Here is a 22,073-nt window from a genome sequence, read left to right as displayed (position 1 = left end):
TGAACTTCTAAATCTTTATTTGTAGTTTTTCTTTTAGATCACATATGAGAAAATAAGTATGTACCTAGGTTTTACATTGCTTTATGTTAACTATTAAAGCCTTTCAGTACATAGTTTAAGTGCTTTATGGTACTTTTACCCTAAAAATGAAATTTTAGTTTATCCTTCCGTTCACCTTTTGGCCGGCTCTGAATTCATTTTTAAGGAGGAATATCCACCTAAATGTGGAAAGCATTGAACAAATTAGGCCGTTTTGTTAATAACGGAAGGAAACTCAACTTTGGAGTCATTAGTTGGTATTCTTGCCCGAAATTGTCCCATTCGAGGCTCTTCCAGAATGTATTTACAGGATCAAAAGACCTTTTAAAGAACTGAAACAGGCCTTAATAGGCTTAAGCGTTAGTTCCTTTCCCCCCCTGGCAGAATTGGAACGTCAGCAGTTGATTGCACGAGGAGCCAGCCAGTCATTATCACAAACTAAACAAGGGCCGAGTTGAATTAATCAGGTGGAGTGTCACATTTTAAAGTGGTGATTTAATACCTACCCAAGTCTCTTTATCTTATTGCCTAGGAGCCCCAACTCGGGAAAACAGGGAAAAAACCCCGAGTTATTTTTCCAGCTAGATCCATTGCTAGCGGGCTGTTGGCTGGGGTGGGTAGCCTTTAGCTCTAGCGCCACCATCTGTTGCGAACGAGAACTGCATGCCATTAGCGATTCAGTCTCCTGCCGCAATGAGGACACTCATTAGCAAAATGAACAAAGGGATAGTTCTCTAGAGCTACAGTCATCTGTTACACTTTGAGTGGCAGGTTTTGTGGTGGAGTTCTTTCTCCCATCTGCCCGCAGCAGTAGATTTTGGCTTGCTTCAAACCAGGAGGCTTTAAACTAAACCGGGGAAGCCAAAGAGGGTTAGGATGTGGGAGGTTTCGACCCCATTCCGACGTCGATTGTCTAGGCCGCTTGGTTTAGCATCATTCTGGGGCTCATCTTTCAAGGTTATGCCACTATCAAGGGGTTTGCGGGTGATTTTTTGAAGTTCAAATGAACGGGCTCAGATGGACGGCTTTCCTGAATTTGAATGGATCTTTATTAGCCCAGGGCTGGGGTTTGAACACTTGGCCTTTCAGAAGCTCCTTCCGCGCCCTGTGCGGCGACTCGCCGTTCCGTCTCCATCGATCCCCCACCACCCTGTTGGGGCCAGGAAAGGTCCTAGAGAGCAGGTGTCGTTGGCCACGTTGGGGGGTGGGGGGTGGGAGGGGAGTCTTTAAGGGCCTTCTCAGTCCCCCTCCCTCCACAACTGCCACAGAGAGCATCGGGCATCTGAAAACCCCATTGGGGGCAGGGTGGGGGTGGGGGTTGCCTGATGTATGCCCGCTGCTCCTGACATCCGCACAAGCGAGCAGGTGCTCTCTCAGATGAGTGACAGCCAGGGAAGCAGCCCACTGGGGCCAAGCGGTCCTGGGGAGCCGTCAGTCCTGAATGACAGCTCTGTTTTGGAGCTGTCAGCCAGGAGTAAAGACCCAGCCTCCGAGGGGGGTGTCTCCTCCCCCTCTTGGGATTGGTAAGAGGAAAAAACACAAGAGAACACCATTCGAGGGAAAGCCGAAGCCTCCTTTATTTCCCAATGTCTCACTGTCCCCTCCCCTTACACACACACCCCCACACCCCCACATACGTATGTGTATGTGTGTGTGTGTGTGTGTGTGTACGTATGTATATATATCCTCCGCCCTCTACCTTTTCTGGAAGGTTTGCTAAAGATGCAGGAAAGAGGCAGCACATCCAGAACTGGGCAACTCCTCACTTTTCCTGATAACATTCCACTTTAGGTGCTAACTCTGTGGGCAACAGAGACTTACTGCCCTATGCCAGGTTTCTAGATGGGGGCAAAGCCAACACTTTCACCCTCACAGGTATTTGGGCTGCCTCACCCATGCCAGCACTCTGGAAAGGCTTGAGAGCTTCTTAAATAGGGCTGAAGAGTATCATGATAGGATACTGAGAATACTGATGTTGTTTACTAAGCACTTAATATGTGCCAAGCACTGGAACAGATACAAGATAATCAGAACAGACACAGCCTTTGCCACTCACAGAGCACACAATATAAGAAGGAAAATGGGCATTTTAATCCCAATTTTAAGATGAGGAAACTAAGGCACAGAGAAACTAAGTGACTTACCCAAAGTCACACAGTCTCCTGACTCCCAGAACTGGGCTCCTTTCTTTGAGTCACGCTGCCATCCCCATTTAACCCATTAGCTTTTCAAAGCCTGCCTGCCCCTTCCAAACCCTTCTCAAGACCCTCTCCTTCTATCACTCCTTAAGTCAAAATGATATGTGGGTATATGTATATACCCACCATGGCTCTCCAAACATCCCTACTGCTTTACTCCACTCTCTCCAAAAGACTATAAGTTTCTTGAGGGCAGGCACTGTGTCTATCAACTCTGTTGGATTGTGCTCTCTAATATAGTGCTCTGCTCACAGTAAACCCTCAGTATATTCCATAAAGGATCAATATATACCACTGGTTGATTTTTCAGAAGAGTCTAAGTGTTCACCCTAACTGAGAATATAGGCTGGAAGACTGTCCTAATCATGGAGTTCAAATCTTAACTTCCAAATAGATATTTTAATTCCCTTGCCCCTTGGGCCTACTAAAATACATTATTTGAATTGTACTTTCCAAGCGCTTAGTACAGTGCTCTGCACACAATAAGTGCTCAATAAATACAACTGATTGAATGAATGAATGAGAAAAGCAATTAGATAAAGATTTTCCCACAATATTCTCAGTGGGGTCTTATCATCTTAAAAAAAGAGCAGTACACTGGGTAATTATATAGGTGGTCAGATTACATATAAATACTGCAGAACATTTTCTCTGATATCGTGTGTCTTCCATCTCTTCAGATTATTTAGAAATTAAACTTCAGACACTTGGCTGTATGTATTTTTTACACCACAGGGTGGGGCAGTTGGATAAAAGGTGGCCTGGAAATCAAGGCTTTCATTCCTGTCTTGTGCCAGTGATTTTCATAAGGTGACTTAGGATCTTAATTAGGAAGTTACTCTTTGGGGATTTAAAGTAGTTTTTGGTAAGGTTTATTCAATTCCCACAAGATTCCTCCTGCTCCTCCACACTCTCCCAAACATTTCTGCCCTCTTCCTCCTCCTGACCCTCAAAATTCCAGTATTGCTGACTGGTTCCACGCCCCTCCTTCAATCTTATTCTTTTTCCTCTTATAGGTAAAAGATTTTGTTTCTGTCTCTCCTATTAGATTGCATGCCTCTTGAGGGCATGGACAGTGTCTTCTACCTCTACTGTACACTCCCAAATGCTTCTCTGCACATAGCAGACCCTTAATACTCTCATGCACTCTGGGTTACCACTATCCCACTATACATGGAACCTGAAGAAAGGTCATACACTACTGCTGACATACCCTGAAATTATGTCCAACATCTGTGGGTATATCAATTCCACCCCACTCTCTCCTCTTCCAAGCAAGTTTCCTTCCCCCTCTCAACCAAGAACTTGATCCCATTCCTCCTTCCTGCCCCTGCTCCAGGATTTTTTATTACTATTATTATTATTGTTAAGTGCTTACTACATGCCAAGCACTATTCTAAGCACTGGGGCAGATACAAGTTAATCAGGTTGGACACATTCCCTGGCCCACATGGGGCTAATACTTTTAATCCCCATTTTACTGATGAGGTAACTGAGGCCCAGGGAAGTTAAGTGACTTGCCCACTTGGTATGTGTTAAGTATTTCCTGGGTGCCAGGCTTTGTACTAAGCCCTGGAGGAGATACAAGCTAGCTGTGTTTGACTATGTCCCAAATGGGCTCACAGTCTTAATCCCCATTTTACAGCTAAGCTAACTATAGTACAGAGAAGTGAAGTGGCTTGCCCAAGGTCACACAGCAAAGAAGTGGTGGAGCCGGCATTAGAACCCAGGTCCTTCTGACTCCCAGGCCCGTGGTCTATCCACTAGACCATGCTGTTAGAATGTGGCTCTACTCTTTGACAGAAATTCCCCTATACTGTCATGAGGCTGATGGAGTCTCTTAGACTCAGTCCTTTAGCCTTCGGGATCGAGACCCTGCACAGAGGAATTTTTTTTAGTTTTTTTGTTTTTCTTTTATGGTATTTGCTAAGTGCCAGGCACTCTACTAAGCGTTGGGATAGATACAAGCTTAACAGGTTGAACACAGTCCCCATCCCACATGGGGCTCATAGGCTTAATACCCATTTTTCAGATAAGGTAACTGAGGCACAGAACAGTTAAGTACCTTGACACAGGTCACCCAGCAGACAAGCGACAGAGCCGGGTTTAGAACCCAGGTTCTTGTGACTACCAGGCCTATGCTCTTCTCAGCAGCACTGGCTGTAGTGTTAGTGGCTTGCGTGGCACCAGATAGGGATAAATGGAAAATGAGCCACATGGTAGCTAGCAGGGCCTGGAAGGCACAGAGCCAAACCCAATTTGCTGGGGAAGAAAGCTGGGACATGGTCAGAGAAGGGGAATCTTACTCACCACTCCCACCCATTTTGAACTGCAGAAGCACTCAATACCATTTCCAATCAATCAGTGGTATTTTCTGAGCGCTTACTGCATGCAGAGCATTGTACTAAGCACCTGGGAGAGTACAATACAACAGAGGTGGTAGTCACATTCCCTGCCCACAGTGAGCTTTCAGTCTACATAACTATATTGTCCATTTCATTGCCCATACTCCACTGGGACAGCTGGGGAATTCTGATTCCTGCCCCAGAATGGGGGGATTTCCTTGCTGGGCCAGAGATGACCAAGGAGGCTTCCTATAAGTGCTCCCAAACTCAGCTGTATGCCCCAATCACAAAATTCTGCTGGAGGGGAGAGTATAATAGAGTAGGCATGATCCTTGTCTTCAAGGAGTTCACAATCTACCTAAGAAGGCAGACACTAAAATAAATTACAGGTAGGAAAAAGCAGCAGAGTTTAAAGATATGAACATAAGTGCTGGGTCATAAGCACTGTGTGTGGTGGATAGCTAAGTGCTTATGAGGTGAGGACTCAGGTGCCATGGTTGGGAAAGAGAAGGGTTAGAGTGGGAAGAAGCTCTATCCAGCCTGATTAGCTTTTATCCTTCCCAGTGCTTAGTACAGTGCCTGGCACAGAGTAAACACTTAACAAATGCCATTAAAAAAAGATCCATCTGCAATAAACCTCACCTGGGTTAAGCATTATGTTTAACAAATACCATAAAAAAACTGCAATTAAAACTTAAATTAATTTCTCAGTGCCTGTGATATTCTCTTGACTCACTGTGAGCAGGGAACATATCTACCAATTCTGTTATATTGTACTTTCCCAAGAGCTCAGTACAGTGCTCTGCATGAAGTAAAAGCTTAACAAATACAACTAATTAAACCTTATGTTATGGCAGGGAGACAGTACAATTTTGGTTCAACTTCAGGATTTATCAAATTTGAAGAACTCTAATGATTCCAGTTGTTTCCTGGTATTCACTCTTTCTTATGAGGGGAGGGATTCTGCTGTTTTGGAGGTAGGAAGGGGTTTCTTTGCAAGAAGGGAATCTTGGTTACAGAAGTTCAAAAGACCAGAATAAGGAAAATTTCCATAAGGAGTTTGAGTCTATTCCCCCTTAATTTCCCTCTTGTAACTTACCACTTTTGGGCATTCGTTTTCTTGATAAATTAGTATTTCTTCTTTTAATGATCTAATTAAAGCATCTTTCTCTTCAAGCTTCTTCATCAGAACGTTTATCTTGACGGAGAGCACATCTGTGCCCGCTGCTTCCTCATCAACCTCAAAGTACTTCTGTAAAAAACAAATTACATAGTGGAAATACAGATAAAATTAACCTAATGCTGTAAATAGGCCATTCAGTGTGACTTATACTCACTTTTTGAATAATTTTCAGACTTAGAAATATTCTGCATACAAGCCCATTCAGTCTCGTAAATTAAACTTTGATTATAGTATGCTTCCTAATCCAAAAGCTGTAAAAAGATGATTATCTGAACTAATTGGGATAGAGGCTAATTTGGATAATTAAAAAATTGGATAACTGAACACATTTGGTTATTTTGAAGAGACATTCAGCCAATTTTGTTCAGTTATCTGAACTGTTTTCAAATCATCTGAACTTCTAGTCCTGATGCATCATGAGCAAGTAGGTGTGTGTGTGTGTTAGCCTGTGGTTGATGGTGTGGATGAAAAAGCATTCATACATGTATCAGTGGGTGGAAGTGCCTCTCTGTGGGTTGGGGTGGGTGATGGTGACAGTCTGTGGGTAAGGATGAAATAAGAAAGAACTCTTTTTTCAAAGGAAAACTGTAAAAGCAGAAAGAGGAAAGGAGGCTAATTTAATCTATAAAATCAGGTTAGAGAATGGATCCTTCTGCTTCCATATTGCCTTGAAGTTTGCCCTGATCTTCAGGGCTCAGAAATACAATTTCTCAGTTTTGAAAGCTTAACAATAAAAGAACTTCCAGGATAATTCCCATTAAATAAACAATCAATGGCATTGCTTGAGCGCTTATTGTGTGCAGAGCACTGTACTAAGCGATTGAGAGAGTACAGCGCAACGGAGCTGGCAGATATGTTCCCTGTGAACAAGTATTCATTCATTCAATAGTATTTATTGAGTGCTTACTATGTGCAGAGCACTGTACTAAGCGCTTGGGATGAACAAGTCGGCAACAGATAGAGACGGTCCCTGCCGTTTGACGGGCTTACAGTCTAATCGGGGGAGATGGACAGACAAGAACAATGGCAATAAATAGAGTCAAGGGGAAGAACATCTCATAAAAACAATGGTAACTAAATAGAATCAATACAATTCATTAACAAAATAAATAGGGTAATGAAAATATATACAGTTGAGCGGACGAGTACAGTGCTGTGGGGATGAGAAAGGAGAGGTGGAGGAGCAGAGGGAAAAGGGGAAAAAGAGGGTTTAGCTGCGGAGAGGTTAGGGGGGGTGGCAGAGGGAGTAGAGGGAGAAGAGGAGCTCAGTCTGGGAAGGCCTCTCGGAGGAGGTGAGTTTTAAGTAGGGTTTTGAAGAGGGAAAGAGAATCAGTTTGGCGGAGGTGAGGAGGGAGGGCGTTCCAGGACCGCGGGATGGGCGAGACCGAGGGACGGTGAGGAGGTGGGCGGCAGAGGAGCGGAGCGTGCGGGGTGGGTGGTAGACAGAGAGAAGGGAGGAGAGGTAGGAAGGGGCAAGGTGATGGAGAGCCTTGAAGCCTAGAGTGAGGAGTTTTTGTTTACAGTAGTTTACAGTCTAGAGGGAGAAACAGGCAGTAATATAAATAAATTACAGATATGTACCTAAGTGCTGCGGGGCTGAGAGTGGTTCGAATATCAAGTGCTTAAAAGGGTACAGATCCAAGTGCATAGGTGATGCAGAAGGGAGAGGGAGTCGGGGAAAAGAGGGCTTAACTGGGGAAGGCCTCTTGGAGGAAATGTGATTTTAATAACACTTTAGGATGGGGAGAGTGATTGCCTGGCATAAGGAAGGGGAGAGAGAGAAGCAGCATGGAGTAGTAGTGGATAGAGCACGGGCCTGGGAGTCAGAGTATCAGGGGTTCTAATCCTGGCTCCGCTACCTGTCCGCTGTGTGACCCTTGGGCGAGTCAGTAACTCTTCTGTGCCTCAGTTTTCTCATCTGTAAAATGGGGAAGAAATATTTGTTCTTCCTTCTCTTTAGACTGTGAGTTCCAGGTGGGACAGAGACTGTGTCCAACCAGATTATCTCGTATCTACCCTAGTGCTTAGTACAGGACTAGTAAGCACATAGTAAGTGCTGACGTGCCTAAAATTAACTCCTAGCTTAGATTTCATTCATGCCAAGACAAGTGTTCTGGCCCCTGAGTCAGCTAGGTATTATCTTCTTTCCTATGGTGCCCACGAACCAGACTGTCATGGGAAGTTTCTCCTGAGTCTCAATGTCCTATCTGCTGGTTGCACTGTCCCCTGCCCCTGCTTCAGACTGTAGGAGGGACTGGTGAGAGACTACTGAACATCCTTGTGCCCCTGAACAGGGCCCAGTGAGGGAATCCAACCATCACGTCTCCCAAACCAAATCAGGCATTCCTTGGTTGTATTCTCTTTCAAAGTGCAAAGCATCACCAGCCCCAAAGTTGTGGTGCTCCACAGGAGAAATTATAGCAGCCTCGCAAATGGTTCTCACAAACCGTGGGCCCAATTATATTTGATTTCCCCCTTCAACCCAAAGTAAGTTGATGCAATTTTCTACTACTAACTCCCCTCCTGTTTTGCCATCTCCTTCTCTCTTTCCTCAGTCCACCAAGCAGAGAAGGCCCAATAATTTCCATGCAGTAAATGCATCCTTTCCTATCCCTGTTTCGTTTGGTGTCCTCAGGATTCTGGGTCTGTGTTTCCTCCCAGACCCAGAATCCTATGAACACCAAACACAATGGGAGGAGGAAAGAGAGGCAGAGTGTACATTTCATAGCTTACAGGCTTTGATATACTGTCAGAGGTTCTTGAGGTTAATTATTTAAATGACTCTCAGAGGAGATCAATTCTTTTTAGGCACTTAGTAAAACATGAAAACACCCCCAAATCAATGAAACATAACACCTTATAGGAAACCAGTTCACTGCCAGGTGGATGTGGTCAGCTGACTCTTTTGGATACCTACTGATTCTGAATTAAGGAGGTGTTATTTTATACATGGGCTTTAAATAATCTTTGGAAATGATCAAGTGGGTCTAGAAAGGGAATTTTTGCATCAGAAGCAATGTCACAGTGAAAAATTCTGAAATTTTTTTTGAAAATGTGAGAGCCTCATGAGAAGCAGTGTTGGCCTAGTGGAGAGAGCACGGGCCTGGGAATTAGAGGACCTGGGTTCTAATCCTGGCTCTGCCACGTATCTGATGTGTGACCTTGGGCAAGTCACTTACTTTCTCTGTGTTTCAGTTACCTCAACTGTAAAATAGGGATTAAGACTGTGAGCTCGATATGGGACATGGACTGTGTTCAACCTGATTAGCCTGTATCTACCCCAGTGCTTAATACAGGGCCTGGCACATAGTAAGCACTTAAATGCAATTAAAAAACTAAAAGAAACCCAATTCTTCTATGCAGATTCTTGATCCTGAAGGCTCAGGACTGAGGCTAGATATACTATAAAATAAACAAAAAAACCCACCACCCTCAGAAGTATGCTACTGACATTTATTGGTTTCACAGACAGAGAGATTTAGATGGTCCGTGGTCAGACCTCTGAACTTTTACTGCCAATTTAAACTCTTTTGGGTTCAACAAAAAGGTGACAGGTTCAATTCGGGAGTGCTGGATAGAATCAGAGAAGAAACAGCGGAAGAGCCACTTGTCAGCAAAGTGGCCAATATTAATGATACTAAATAGGGTAACACTGATGTAATTGATACTCCTGCTGCTGCTGATAAATCTGGGTTCTTTGCTTGACAAGATGGGGATTGGAGATTCTTAGGTCTCTCCGCGAAAGGTGCTCCTAAGTGAGCCCTGCTGTTCAGCTTCACAAATGGGCGTAGGGGATATGAGTATGTAAAAGCACTAGTTTAGAATAGATTGCCTGTTTGTTAATTCAGAATTTTTGGAGTACTAGAGACCCTTGGCCCAAAAACATTTTTGTGGATTTCCTCCTGTAGCGTGTCTTTGGTGGCATTTAATACAGGATTTTTTCAATTTTAAGACAAAGTAAAACAGCCAACTAGTGGTGCATGTAAGTAGATGTATACATGCATGCATGCGTGTATGTGTGTAGGTGCATCCGCATAGATTATGGCCTCCAATTGGTTCCAGTTATATTATTATTAATAATAATGTTGGTATTAAGCGCTTACTATGTGCAGAGCACTGTTCTAAGCACTGGGGTAGATACAGGGTCATCAGGTTGTCCCAAGTGAGGCTCACAGTTAATCCCCATTTTACAGATGAGGTAACTGAGGCACAGAGAAGTTAAGTGACTTGCCCACAGTCACACAGCTGACAAGTGGCAGAGCCGGGAGTCAAACTCATTACCTCTGACTCTTAAGCCCAGGCTCTTTCCACTGAGCCACACTGCTTCGTAGTAATAGTATTTATTAAGCACTTACTATGTGAAAAGCACTGTACTAAGTGCTGGGAAAAAAATGCATGACTTAGATCTGGTAATGGGTCCTGCCCCTCAAAGGAGCTCACAATCTGAGATTAAGGAGAGTGGCAGGGAGGCAATTACAAATACAAAAGTTCAGAGGTCGACAGACATGGAGAAGCATCATGGCCTGGAGAAGCTTCATGGCCTACTAGAAAGGGCACAGGTCTGGGTGTCCAAGAACCTGGGTTCTAATCCTGCCTCCGCCACTTGCTCGCTGTATGACCTTATCACTTAACTTCATTGTGCCTCAGTTCCCTCAACTGTAAAATGGGGATTAATTCTTTTTTCTCCCTCTTACTTAGTCCGTGAGCCCTTGTGGGATGGAGACTGTGTCCGCCCTAAGTAACCTGTATCTACCCCAGTACCTACAACAGTGTTTGACACATAGTAAGTGCTTAACAAACACCAGAAAAAAAAGGAGCTGAAGGAGAAGCAGGCTCCTCCCAGTTCACACCAGGAGTCTCAGAAAGATACAGTTGTGGTTATGGTGGTGACCTCAATATTCTAAAAATTGAGAAGGTGGTTGCCAACTGCTATTAGCTATCAAGGTACACATAGAGGAACAGTTCTCCAGCCACAACCCAGGCTCCTCCACCTAAATCAGTTTTCGGTAAAGTGATCAGTAGCTTGTGGCCAGTAATTCGATGATGTTACAAATTCGTGCTAACTTTTACTCGCTTAAAGTGGGTTTTAGGGGCATGTCTGTCTGATGCTAAAAGCATTGCCAAATTTTACAGCCTCAGGCATGCCGGTGTTTAGTGGCCCTTGGTTGAAGAAGAAAATCGCTTGCTCTGCAGTTGTTCTGCTCTTTAAACTGCCTGCTCCCAGGACAGAGTCCAGGACAGTGAGGGCTCCTAGAATCAGTGCTTCCCAGCAGGCTTTAATAACCCCTGCTGTGTGGCCTTGAGCAAGCCACTTAACTTCTCTGTGCCTGTTTCCTCACCCATTTTATGGGGACTGAATACCTGTTTTCCCACCCCCTTGGAATCTGAGAATGACTCATGTGGGACAAGGATTGCATCTAATCTGACTGTACTCTATCCACCTTAGCACAATATTTGGCACATAACAGTGTTTAACAAATATTATTATTTCTACTAACTGATAGGCCTAGCTCTGACTTGAGGCCTTAAAATGCAAATATTTCATTTAAACTGTTTGGTTGATTTGTTTAAAACTGTAAGAAAGAATCCTCCAAGAAAACACCGATAAGGCTGTTGCATTCACATATACTTTCAGTTTCTTCTTGGGAGGATTTTTATAGCTCAGGGAGGAAGGTGAAAATTTGCCTGTAAATTCTAGAGAGATCCATAATGTCCACAAGTAACAGCAATGTAGAGTATGATCAGAAAGAAAAAAGACCTAAATTTCAACATGTGCAACAATAAAGATGTTCTGCATATCACTTTGGGTAAAACTTGAAGGGAGACTGGTGCTTTTGTGAATTACTCTTTGGAGGGATGACAAAGCAATTTGCTTCACCGAGAAACTGCAAAAGAAAAAACAAAAACCAAGCCTCCAACCTCTTCCTTTCTCTTCTGTTGGTTCAATGGCTCCTCTAGGCTGACTAAGGGAAAATGTATTGCACTGATAACTAAATACAACATGACCTTTGCTTGTAGCAGGCATGTTTCAGCCATGGAATTTCAGAATATGTCTTTTGTAGACATTGGAATGATTAGACTAATCCAGGGAAATTTGAGTGGAACATAGGATAGTTCAGTTAATTGCTTAAAAATATGTGGTCCAGTTTTTTAGACTAACTGGGGCAACGGCCACCAATTTCTTTCATAAAAAAACTAAATGATCAAAATTCAGATTCACATCACTGCATTTTTTATCCCAGCCTGCTGAACATGACTCCAGTCCTCTTTCAATTAAGCAAATTAACTGGAAAGAAATGTTATCAGAAGTTTCCTCTTGCTTTAACTGTGCCAGTAATAAAAACAACACTGTCCGTGTTTGTGTAGTTAGGATCCTAGTAACCGATCTTTAAGGGCACAAAAAACTCCAAAACTTGAATGCCTTTTAAAAAATTCTTACAAAGGAAAGAAAGAAAAGAGTGACAGATTGAATTTTGAGTTTTCTTATTCTTCTGACTGCTAGAACTGAGGAATTGTGAATCAAACGTTCAGCTGATTGTTCATTGACTGTGCAGACCTCAATGCATAATTTCAACTAAGAAAATCCAAAAAAATCCAAATACCCTTTCCTCTTCCCTGAAGTGTTTGGGCTTTCTCTCAAGAAAGGAAAGAAACTATTGATAGTTTTTATCCCATTCACCTCCAAAAATCCTTTCCCTTGTCCCATATATTTTCCACTCCTAATGTCTTGCCTTTCCCACTGATTTTCCCAGATCAATTACAGCTATTCTACAGCTGTACATACAGCTAGGTGTTTCTATTTCTAGAAACGGAACATTCACTTCTCGAAACTAAATGTGGTAGCATTAGGTTGTAATTATAAAACCGCCTCACTATACTCTCTTCCTTTTTACCTGCAATTCAAACCTAATGATTTCATTCAAAGAATTGCTTTTGTAGGAAAATGGTAAACTGGTAAAGAGAAACTCACTGTCATGGAAATTATGCTGCCGCTAATCTTTAATTCAAGTCTCTAGAGGGCAGTAGAATGCAGCATGGAGGCTTTGAGAAAAAGAAGAAGAATGCATGGGAGACATTTTCATTTTTTGCATTCCAAAAGGAAGTTGCTTACAGTGACTTTGGATTTTCAGTGAAGGTTGACACTTGCTTCAGTTGTTTCCGCATGCAGCATTTTAGCTGCCTGAGACCTACGTTTCAGGGAATTCACTGCACCGCTGCTCCAGAATCTGCAGTGGTTCCCAATTTGCTCCCAAGTGCAACTCAGAGTGTTGTTTGCACAAAACTGCAGTGCTGAAGCCCCATGTTCAGTGTGGGAGCTGCAGGACCCAGTTCTATGGCAAAAGGAGGATGAGGCTCTTAGGGAAGGAAACCACACTGTACTGAATGGTGAAGTCATCCCTTCTAAGTCTTCCTATCAAATTACTGCTAGGGAGAATCCTTCTCCCATTCCAATTTCCTGTCCAACTCCCTCTTGCGCCTCCAAACCCAACAATAATCTATCACGTCCCTAAGGCAGCAAGCTATGGTCACCATATTGTGACCCAGACACTCCCATGTTATTTTGATTTTAATCCTCTCTCCCTATGCCTTTCGTAGTAGCCATGGATCGAGACGCGTGCAGTGCATTATGGACTGTAACATTTGGAATTTCTCAGGGGACTGACAGCTTTCAACATCTCTAACATTCGTGCTCTGATGTTGACAGAGGGCAGGAGAGAATGTCAGTCTTCAGGAGAATCTGATCCAGGATCAAGGTCAGTGAGGGGCACTGAAAGCCACCCAGCTCATTGTTCACTGTGCTGGACAGGCATTACAGAGGAGATGTGGGCAACAGCAGGGCACAGGAAAAGGGGTTTGGGGATCAGGTGGTATGGTGTCCCATCAGGAGGGTCTGCTTCTCCATATGATGCAATATAAGCCTGTTCTTTTTGGAAAAACAAGCAACAAACAAAACTAAAAGTTGTGTGCCTATCTCATCCACAAAACAGATGAATTTTGGTTGTGTGGGAGGAAGTCTGGGGACACAGGAAGGGCTGGGTAGGGAGTAGGATTTGGAAACAAGGAACTGTCTGGCTGGGGGAAGCAAGTGAAGGAGAATGTGGAATCAGAAGAATAAGCAGGGGCAGGGATGGGGGGGTGGTACGTGCAGCAGAGGAAGGAGATGGGTGAATATACTGAGAAAGGGCTGGGTCAGCAGAAGGTGACCAGATGCTCCAATATAAATGGAGCAGGGCCAGCTCCCTCTTAAAGGGCTACAGGACACATTCAAGACTAGAAAGACCTAAAGAAAAAATCATGGTCGGTCAGTCAACTGTTTTTGTGTGCTTACTGGGTGCAGAGCATGTACTAAGCCATTGGGAGAGGACAATACAAGAATAGACACATTCCCTGCCCACAACAAGCTTATGGTCTAAGAGGGGTTGGCTGAGATGCATCTCGCCAATGGGAGGGATCACACAGGAAGGAGACTGTATGTTCACTGTGGGCAGGGAATGTTCTACCAACACTGTTGTACTTCCCCAAGTGCTTAGTACAGTGTTCTGCACAATAAATGCTCATTAAATACAATTGATTGATTGAGAAATGGGGTGGAGGTGGAGAAAAGGGTGATGAAAGCACAGGAAAAGGGAAGAATGCAGCTGCCTGTGCCCTGGACCTGAAGGGTCTCACAAGTCTTTAAATTCCCCTTTTTTTCCCTGTTCCGTGACCCTTCCTTCCCATTTTCCCTTCTCTCTCTCCCTGTCTCTTTGGCCCTGTCCCACCCTACTTAAGGTGTACAGTTATCTGGTCACTATATGGTAGCAGAAGTGAAGTGGTTTGGAATGTGAGATAAAGGAAAGAGGCCAAAGTTAGCCTTGTTTTCTCTCTCAATCAAGGGTATCTATAGAGCGCTTACTGGGTGTAGGGCCCTGTACTAAACACTTAGGAGAGTACAAGAGAGTAAGTAAATGTGATTCCTGACCTCCAGAAGCTCTACGAACCAACCCCTCTCTCAACTCCCTCCTCGGTCCTTTCTCTTTTCAAACCCCTCCCTGGTTTGGCAAAGATAACTATTTTATAGCGCAGTAAATGTCTATCTGTGGAGAAACTTCACAACCAGTATTTCAGCTATAATTCCCAAACACTAGAAGCCTGAGAAATGATCTTGAATTAGAAAACAGTGACATTTTGAACAGGTCAGATGATGGTAAGGTAGGTTCAGAGTTCCAACATCTGTATTAAGAGTAGTGATAATACTTATTAAAGGCCTGCTAAGTATTATGCTCTAGGGAAAGATACACAAATGAGACAAATGAGAATGAGACACAAACTTTGGTCTTCAAGGAGCTAAAAATCTGGTGCAAATTACTGCTACTTTGTATGATTAGTTTGAGGAATAACTAAAAAGAAATGATGATCTAAAGCTTCTGGAGGCAATTGAAGTGCACAAATTAAAATAAATATTAAATATTTTAATATTTAAGCATCAGGTAACTGTAAATATTTTAGCATCAGGTAACTTTTTTAAGGTATTTGTTAAATGCTTACTATATGCCAGCCACTGTACTAAACGCTGAAGTAGATACAAGCAAATCAAGTTGGGCACAGTCCATGGCCCTCATAGGGCTCACAGTCTTAATCCCTATTTTAAAGATTAGGTACTTGAGGCACAGCAAAGTGAAATGACTTGCTCAAGGTCACACAGCAGACAAGTGGTAGGATTAGAACCCAGTTCCTACTGATTCCCAGGTCCATGCACTATCCAATAAGCCACACTGCTTCTAGGTTTCTCGTTTGACAATAATTTTTCAAGTCAATTTCTCCAGTACTTTCACTGGATATAATTTTTAGGACTGTTTAGTTGTGGGAAATATAAATTCCTCTCTAAGTACTGTTTCAATTCTGCTACCTGTACTATCAATATTGTATCTCCTTTTTGTTTGGATAGTTTTCATTAATAGTACTTATGGGTTATGGTACTAGAGCATAACACACTGATTCATAATGTGCTTTCCTGATGTTTTAGTCAAGTTAAACCAACCTTGTAACTTGCTCTGATGATAGCAATGGCATCGCTTAGTTGCTGACAGAAGCTTTTTCTCATTTGAGACTCCTTCTGCAAATCAAATGTAAATAAACAATTAACTCATCTAAAACTCATAATTTCTTCTGACAGTAGCAATGGTACCATTTAATTGCTGACATGCTTTTTTTTATTTGAGCCTCATTCTGCATATCAACTTAAATAAACCAGGAATAATTGAAGTATTTTCACCACCAACCACTTGTTTGTTCTGGTCCCTTGGAAGCTTTAAGTTCAATTCAGTCCTTTACTTCTACGATACTTCAGCCCACCGTGCCTTCTCCCAATTCATCCACCTTCAGGGAGCAAGTGGCAAATTTTCAGGATACCAGACTTCTGGGTGCTCTTCCAAGCATCAGAGCTAGAAGGGGACATGATATTTTGGGGGTGGCCTTTAAAAGGCCAACTTCAGGGGGAAAAGTTTCCCTTTCCTGTGCTTCTCTCACTCGCCTCTTCTTTTTCCCTTTCACTCCCTTCTTAGCTTCCATCTTACCGTTGATGAATCAATCAGTGGTATTTACTGAATGGTATTTAAAGTAGTAGCATGGCTCAATGGAAAGAGCATGGGTTGGGGAGTCAAAGGCCATGGGTTCAAATCCCTGCTCTGCTGCTTGTCAGCTGTGTGACTTTGGGCAAGTCACTTAATTTCTCTGGGCCTCAATTACCTCATCTGTAAAATGGAGATGAAGACTGTGAGCCCCATGTGGGACAATCTAATGACTTTGTATCCCCCCCCAGCGCTTAGAACAGTGCTTTGCACATAGTAAGCACTTAACAAATACCAACATTATTACTGAGCATTTACTGTGTGCAGAGCACTGTACTAAGTGCTTGGGAGAGTACAATACAGTAAAATTGGTAGACATGGTCCCTGGCCTAAGAGAGCTTTCAATCCCCTCTGCTCTTTGCTCACTTTAGATACAAGGATTTACTCATGGAGACTGGGGCATGCATGCTTTGTACACTATTCAGGGACTCCCCTTTCCCTGGAACCAACATTTTTTTTTTCAGGGCCCTCTCCCTGGGTCTCACCTCCCCTGAAGGCTCAGGCCAGAGACCAGCCTTCACTAAGGCCTTTAACAGGCTTGAAGAGTCTGGCACATGTTCAGAGCACCTTCATTTCTCCTCACAGTTCTTAGCTCGAATGCTTTAGTAGGAAGGAAAGACTGGGTCTCGGCGTTCCACGCGGAAAGGATTGAGAAGATCTGTACCTGTCGATGATGGACTTCGATGACTTTCAGTCTATCGTTTAGCTGGGTGAAGAGTTTCCATGATTCCTCTTGAAGCTTTTTTTCAAACTCTGTCTGTAGGAAACTTTTGAGGAATGTAAAATCATGCTGCAGGGAATTGGTGATCTGGAAATGTAAAGATGGACAATTTTATATGCAAGCCAACTGTCTCCTTCTGTCCTAACCCAGAGCTGATCCATGGCACCTGGGCCACTTAGATGACTGTGTATTGGGGCTGAAAAGTGGCAGAGACAGGATTAGAACCCAGGTCCTGTGACTCCCAGACCCATGCTCTTTCCACTAGGCCATGCTGCTTCCCAGAACTTGGCATAACTATTTTGGCCTGGGCACTCTCTATCTCCCTATTCAGCAACCCATTCTTCTCCCACTAAAATGTACAATCAATCAATCGATGGTATTTACTGAATGCTAGGGAGAGTAGTACAACGGAGTTGGTAGACATGATTTCTGCCCTCAAAGAGCTCACAGTCTAGTCAATCATATTTATTAAGTGCTTACTGTGGGCAGACACTGTACTAAGCGCTTTGGAGAGTACAATACAACAATGAAAAGATACATTTCTTGCCCACAATGAGTTCAAAGTCTAGTATGCTTAATGATAGTTGAGGCCAACTCTGCCATACAAATGGGGGCTGGCTAAAACTTGGAGCCATATCTGGGCTGTGGGCCAGGCTCTACCCAACCCTGACCTCATGGGAAACAGATCCCCACCTGAGTGTTCAACTCCTAACACTTGTGTGTGTACGCCCAGCCCTGGGTGAGTTGGCCAATCCATGCCCCGGTCCTGGATGCAGGTGGCCTCTCGTTCCTTCCACATCTCTCCTGATATTTCCCCTTGATTTAAGTGAAGCATTGACACCCCCACCAGACTTAGTGTTGATGAAAGAAGCAGCCACTCTTATATAATGGAGGTACCTTCGCCTGCTGAACCTCCTTTCGAAAAATTAATTTAAGAAATGTATGTATATATAAACGGGATGTGAAAATAATGACAGTGAAGATTCTTTAATGTGACCTCAAATCGAGAGGCCCAGAATCTTGAACCTTACTTTCAGCATGGTTTGAGTGGTCCGAGTCATCTCCTTCAATTCCATCACTTCACTGATGTCGGTTTGGGTGGAGTGGTCTGTGTTGAAGAAGCCCACTTCAATTTCATCTGAAATAGAAATCCTAAGAAAAACAGAGAAAGGATATCTGCTATGTCGGAGCAGGATTGCAAAAGAAAATGAATTCAAATAAATGACCACATAAATTCAAATAAATGTCCCAGCCACAGAAATTCTCCCTAATTGCCAAGAATAGGCCCTGGGTACTGACTTGCCAGAGTTGAGCACTTCAGCTTCTCTTTCACATGCTTACCACAGTGCTTGGTACACTGTAAGTGCTCAGTAAACTGAGTGATATTCCTTGGCTCCTGAGATTGGAGTTGGTGTACTGGGGGTTTCTGGGGCCTGCTCTCCTGCCATTCTGAACATTGTGAGGTTCAGGGACAGGAAGGAGACTGAGAGAAGACAGCATATTAGATAGAGCCAATTCTGGGATTTTTTAAACCCATGCTTTGCTGGTTTCATGTCTTTGCCTACCTATTGCTGGTGAGCCCAATGTGAATCATACTGTCACTGCTGTCTGTTGACCAGGTAAATCATGAAAATTTTTTTTCTTTATTCAACCCACCCTCCCTTTGCCCATGCCCTTACTCATTCATTCAATCTTATTTACTGAGCACTTACTGTGTGCATGTGTGCAGAGCACTTTACTATGCATTTGGGACAGTACAATATAACAATAAGACACATTTCCTGCCACAACGTGCCTACATTCCACTCTCCTTTAAACTTAGGTTTCCATGGCTCCCTTACACCAACCCACCCACCCATCTTGCTGTGCTGGCCCTCGAAAATCCCCAAACTACCCCTCCTCTCCTCCATGTTCACTTCACTCTGGCCTTGTGCCTCTAACTCCAAACCTGCTCCACGTGTTCCTTCCAAAGGAATTTACTTTGTAACAACACTCATGGAAATGGTTAAGGGCATTCTATGTGCTAAGCCTTGTACTAAGCACTGGGGTAGATACCAGATAATCGGTTTGGACCCAGTCCCTGTCCCACATGAGGCTCACAGTCTAAGCAGGAGGGAGAAGAGGTACTTTGTCCCCATTTTACTGATAAGGTAATAGAGGAAAAAAAAATAGGTGACTTGTCCAAGGTCACAAAGCAGGTACTTGGTGGAGCTGGGATTAGAACCCAAGTCTTTTGGCTCCTAGGTCCACGTTCTTCCCACTAAGATGCCCCAGTCCCATGTTTGCTCAGCACTTCACAGGGACTCGAGGATGGAGACCTGAAAGAGAGTTCCATCTCTGTTTCCCCACTTCACCTTGGCCTTGTTGAAAAAACAGGATCTGTCCTGGCCGAAAGGTGTTGTTGTGAATGTATTTCCCCTGGGCTGGTCTAAGGAGGGTTGAGCATGACAGCATGCAATTATCCCTCATGTAACTGGACCAATGTCCAGACATTCAGTCTTCGGAAAACAGCAGGATTTTTCAAAACCACAAGAAGGTGGGGCCAGTATCTTAATGCCTTCCAGGAGTGACAAGGCAGATGAGGAAAGGTAAGAAAGGCATCTTTGCCCTTCCCCATCTGGCCACCCCTTCAGCCTCCCTCTGATTGAGCCCTTAGGTAATGAATGAAATGATGGGTGCATATGCACATGTGTGTCTTTGCCAAGAGCCCCAAAACAAGTATTTTCAGGTTGACATTTCCCTGGTATATAAACCACTGGCAGGGAGATTGAGTATATGAACCATTGGAAGGGATGGAAGATTGAATATTAGGGAGACTGAGTGAAGAATTGGGGATGGGAGATGGTAACAAGGATGGGGAGTTGTGGAAGGTTGGGGCAGAAGGATGGAGAATAATAATAATAATGTTGGCATTTGTTAAGCGCTTACTATGTGCAGAGCACTGTTCTAAGCGCTGGGGTAGATACAGGGTAATCAGGTTGCCCCATGTGAGGCTCACAGTTAATCCCCATTTTACAGATGAGGTAACTGAGGCACAGAGAAGTCACACAGCTGACAAGTGGCAGAGCTGGGAGTCGAACTCATGGCCTCTGACTCCGAAGCCCAGGCTCTTTTCCACTGAGCCACGCTGCTAAGGACAGGGAAAGGAATTTGGGGGAGGGAATGGGAGGTGGTAGGTGGAAGGGATATGGAGGGAAGGGAAAAGGATGGAGAAGGGAAGATAAAGGGATGGGGAAAGGGAATTGTGGGAGGGAAGCAGGGGCAGTTGGTGGAAGGGATATGGGGTAGGGGAGAAGGGCAGAGAAGGGAAATTAGAGGGATGAGGGGAGGGAGATAAGTATGAAACAAATACCATTAAAATAAATAGATGGGGGGCAGCTGGAGGAAGGGGCTTGGAGAGGAAGGAGACATGGTGGAGGGGAAGTGTGGGGAGTCCCCCGGTTACCTCGAGGTGAGCTTCAGCTGCTCTATGGAGAACTCGATGTCTCCGAGCACCTCCCTCCAGCGCTCGGCCCTTGGTGCCGGGCCCCAGCTCGCCATCGAGAAACCTTCCCTCCAGTCTCTCGGTGAAGCCACCCTGGGTGCGGCCCAGAGTCTGTTGTCATAGTGACACCACGGTCTCGAGCCCCCCTCCCCTCAAACCCCCGGAAGTGAGGGAGACTTCTAACTGGACGGGAGGGAAGTGTCATCATTTCTGTATACTTTCCAGGGCCACGTTCGAAGCTTGGTGAACCAGGCCCCTGTGTCCTGCCGAAGAGTTTACGGCTTCGCTCTCACCTTGCCCCACATGGAAGCATCGCCTGCTCCCCGCCGCCCGCCTGCCATGTGGTTTAGTGGATAGAGCACTTACCTGAGGGTCAGAAGCACCCAGGTTCTAATCCCGTCTCTGCCACTTGTCTGCTATGTGACCTTGGGCGAGACACTTAACTTCTCTGAGCCTCAGTCACCTCACCTGTAAAATGGGGATTAAGACTGTGAGCCCTATGTGGCACAGAGACTGTATCCAACCCAATTACCTTGTATCTACCCCAGTGCTTAGTACAGTGCCTGGCACAAAGTAAGTACTTAACAAATACCACAATTATTATTACTATTCAGATGATGCTTTTGACCCTGGGACCTTCCAGCCGGTTTCCCTCCCAGACCTGTGGCCACTCCCAAGTTATTTCCAGTTCAACATCCCTTTTTATTATGGGAAAGCTGCTGTGTGACCTTGGGCAAGTCACTTCACTTCCTCAGTGCCTTAGTTATCTCATCTTTAAAATGGGGATTAAGACTGGAAGTCCCATGTCAGACATGAACTGTCTCCAAATGAGTATTTTGTATTTGCCCCTGATCTTAGAACAGTACCGGCACATAGTGAGCACTCAACAAGTACCATAATTATTATTAATTAGTACAATACCTGGCACAAAGTAAGCACCTAAAATAAATAAAAGGCACTACAAATTCGGCAATCTATAACTCTTCCCACCCCCACCATGGCATGCCACATCTTCCCCGGGTGGAGCCCCATATCCCATTATCGCCATCCACACCCCAATCCCAAATTCCCCTTCACACAACTCCCACTCCCCAGATGAAGCAGTGTGGTCTGTCAACCCTGGACATTCAAGGGTGGATGTTGGGAAAATCTTTCTTCACGCTTTAGCGATGCCCATCCCTCAGCGAAGCTCATCCTGTCTGGGTTCCACCTCTCAGGTCCAAGTAAGAGAACCCCACCCTCCCACCCCCCAAAATAATAATGATAAAAAACTACTGAATCACTTAGGTTAGTTCCTGCAACCTATAGGTGCTTTAGGAGAAGTTCCAATTCAAGTGCTAATTGAAAGAACAGTTTTATGTAGCCCCAACCTTAAAGGCGAAATGTGGATTATTCTGTACATAGTGGAATCTTCTTGTGGTAGATATAAATTCGATTTGATTGACATTGCTGCTTTTCCTAGCCTCATTAACTTCATTAATTACCACACCTTG

The 22,073-nt window shown here is 44.2% G+C and overlaps 1 protein-coding gene across 2 annotated transcripts in view; it reads right to left on the bottom strand.

Annotated features, from left to right (window-relative positions):
* The window catches only part of C13H10orf67 (chromosome 13 C10orf67 homolog), a 56,906-nt gene extending 36,219 nt beyond the window's left edge, over positions 1 to 20,687 (bottom strand). For both annotated transcript variants that reach the window (XM_007673175.3, XM_029077676.2), the window contains exons 1-5: positions 20,542 to 20,687; positions 18,128 to 18,248; positions 17,040 to 17,183; positions 15,787 to 15,861; positions 5,682 to 5,834 (exon numbers count right to left, since the gene is read on the bottom strand). In XM_007673175.3, coding sequence (XP_007671365.2) covers positions 5,682 to 5,834; positions 15,787 to 15,861; positions 17,040 to 17,183; positions 18,128 to 18,248; positions 20,542 to 20,636 — 588 coding nt within the window. In that variant the 5' untranslated portion in view covers positions 20,637 to 20,687. The remainder of the gene's footprint in view (positions 1 to 5,681; positions 5,835 to 15,786; positions 15,862 to 17,039; positions 17,184 to 18,127; positions 18,249 to 20,541) is intronic.
* Positions 20,688 to 22,073: the final 1,386 nt, after the last annotated feature.

The sequence above is a fragment of the Ornithorhynchus anatinus genome, chromosome 13 (genome assembly GCF_004115215.2).
Source record: "Ornithorhynchus anatinus isolate Pmale09 chromosome 13, mOrnAna1.pri.v4, whole genome shotgun sequence".
Lineage (NCBI taxonomy): Eukaryota > Metazoa > Chordata > Mammalia > Monotremata > Ornithorhynchidae > Ornithorhynchus > Ornithorhynchus anatinus.
This window is presented reverse-complemented; position numbering and strand designations above follow the sequence as displayed.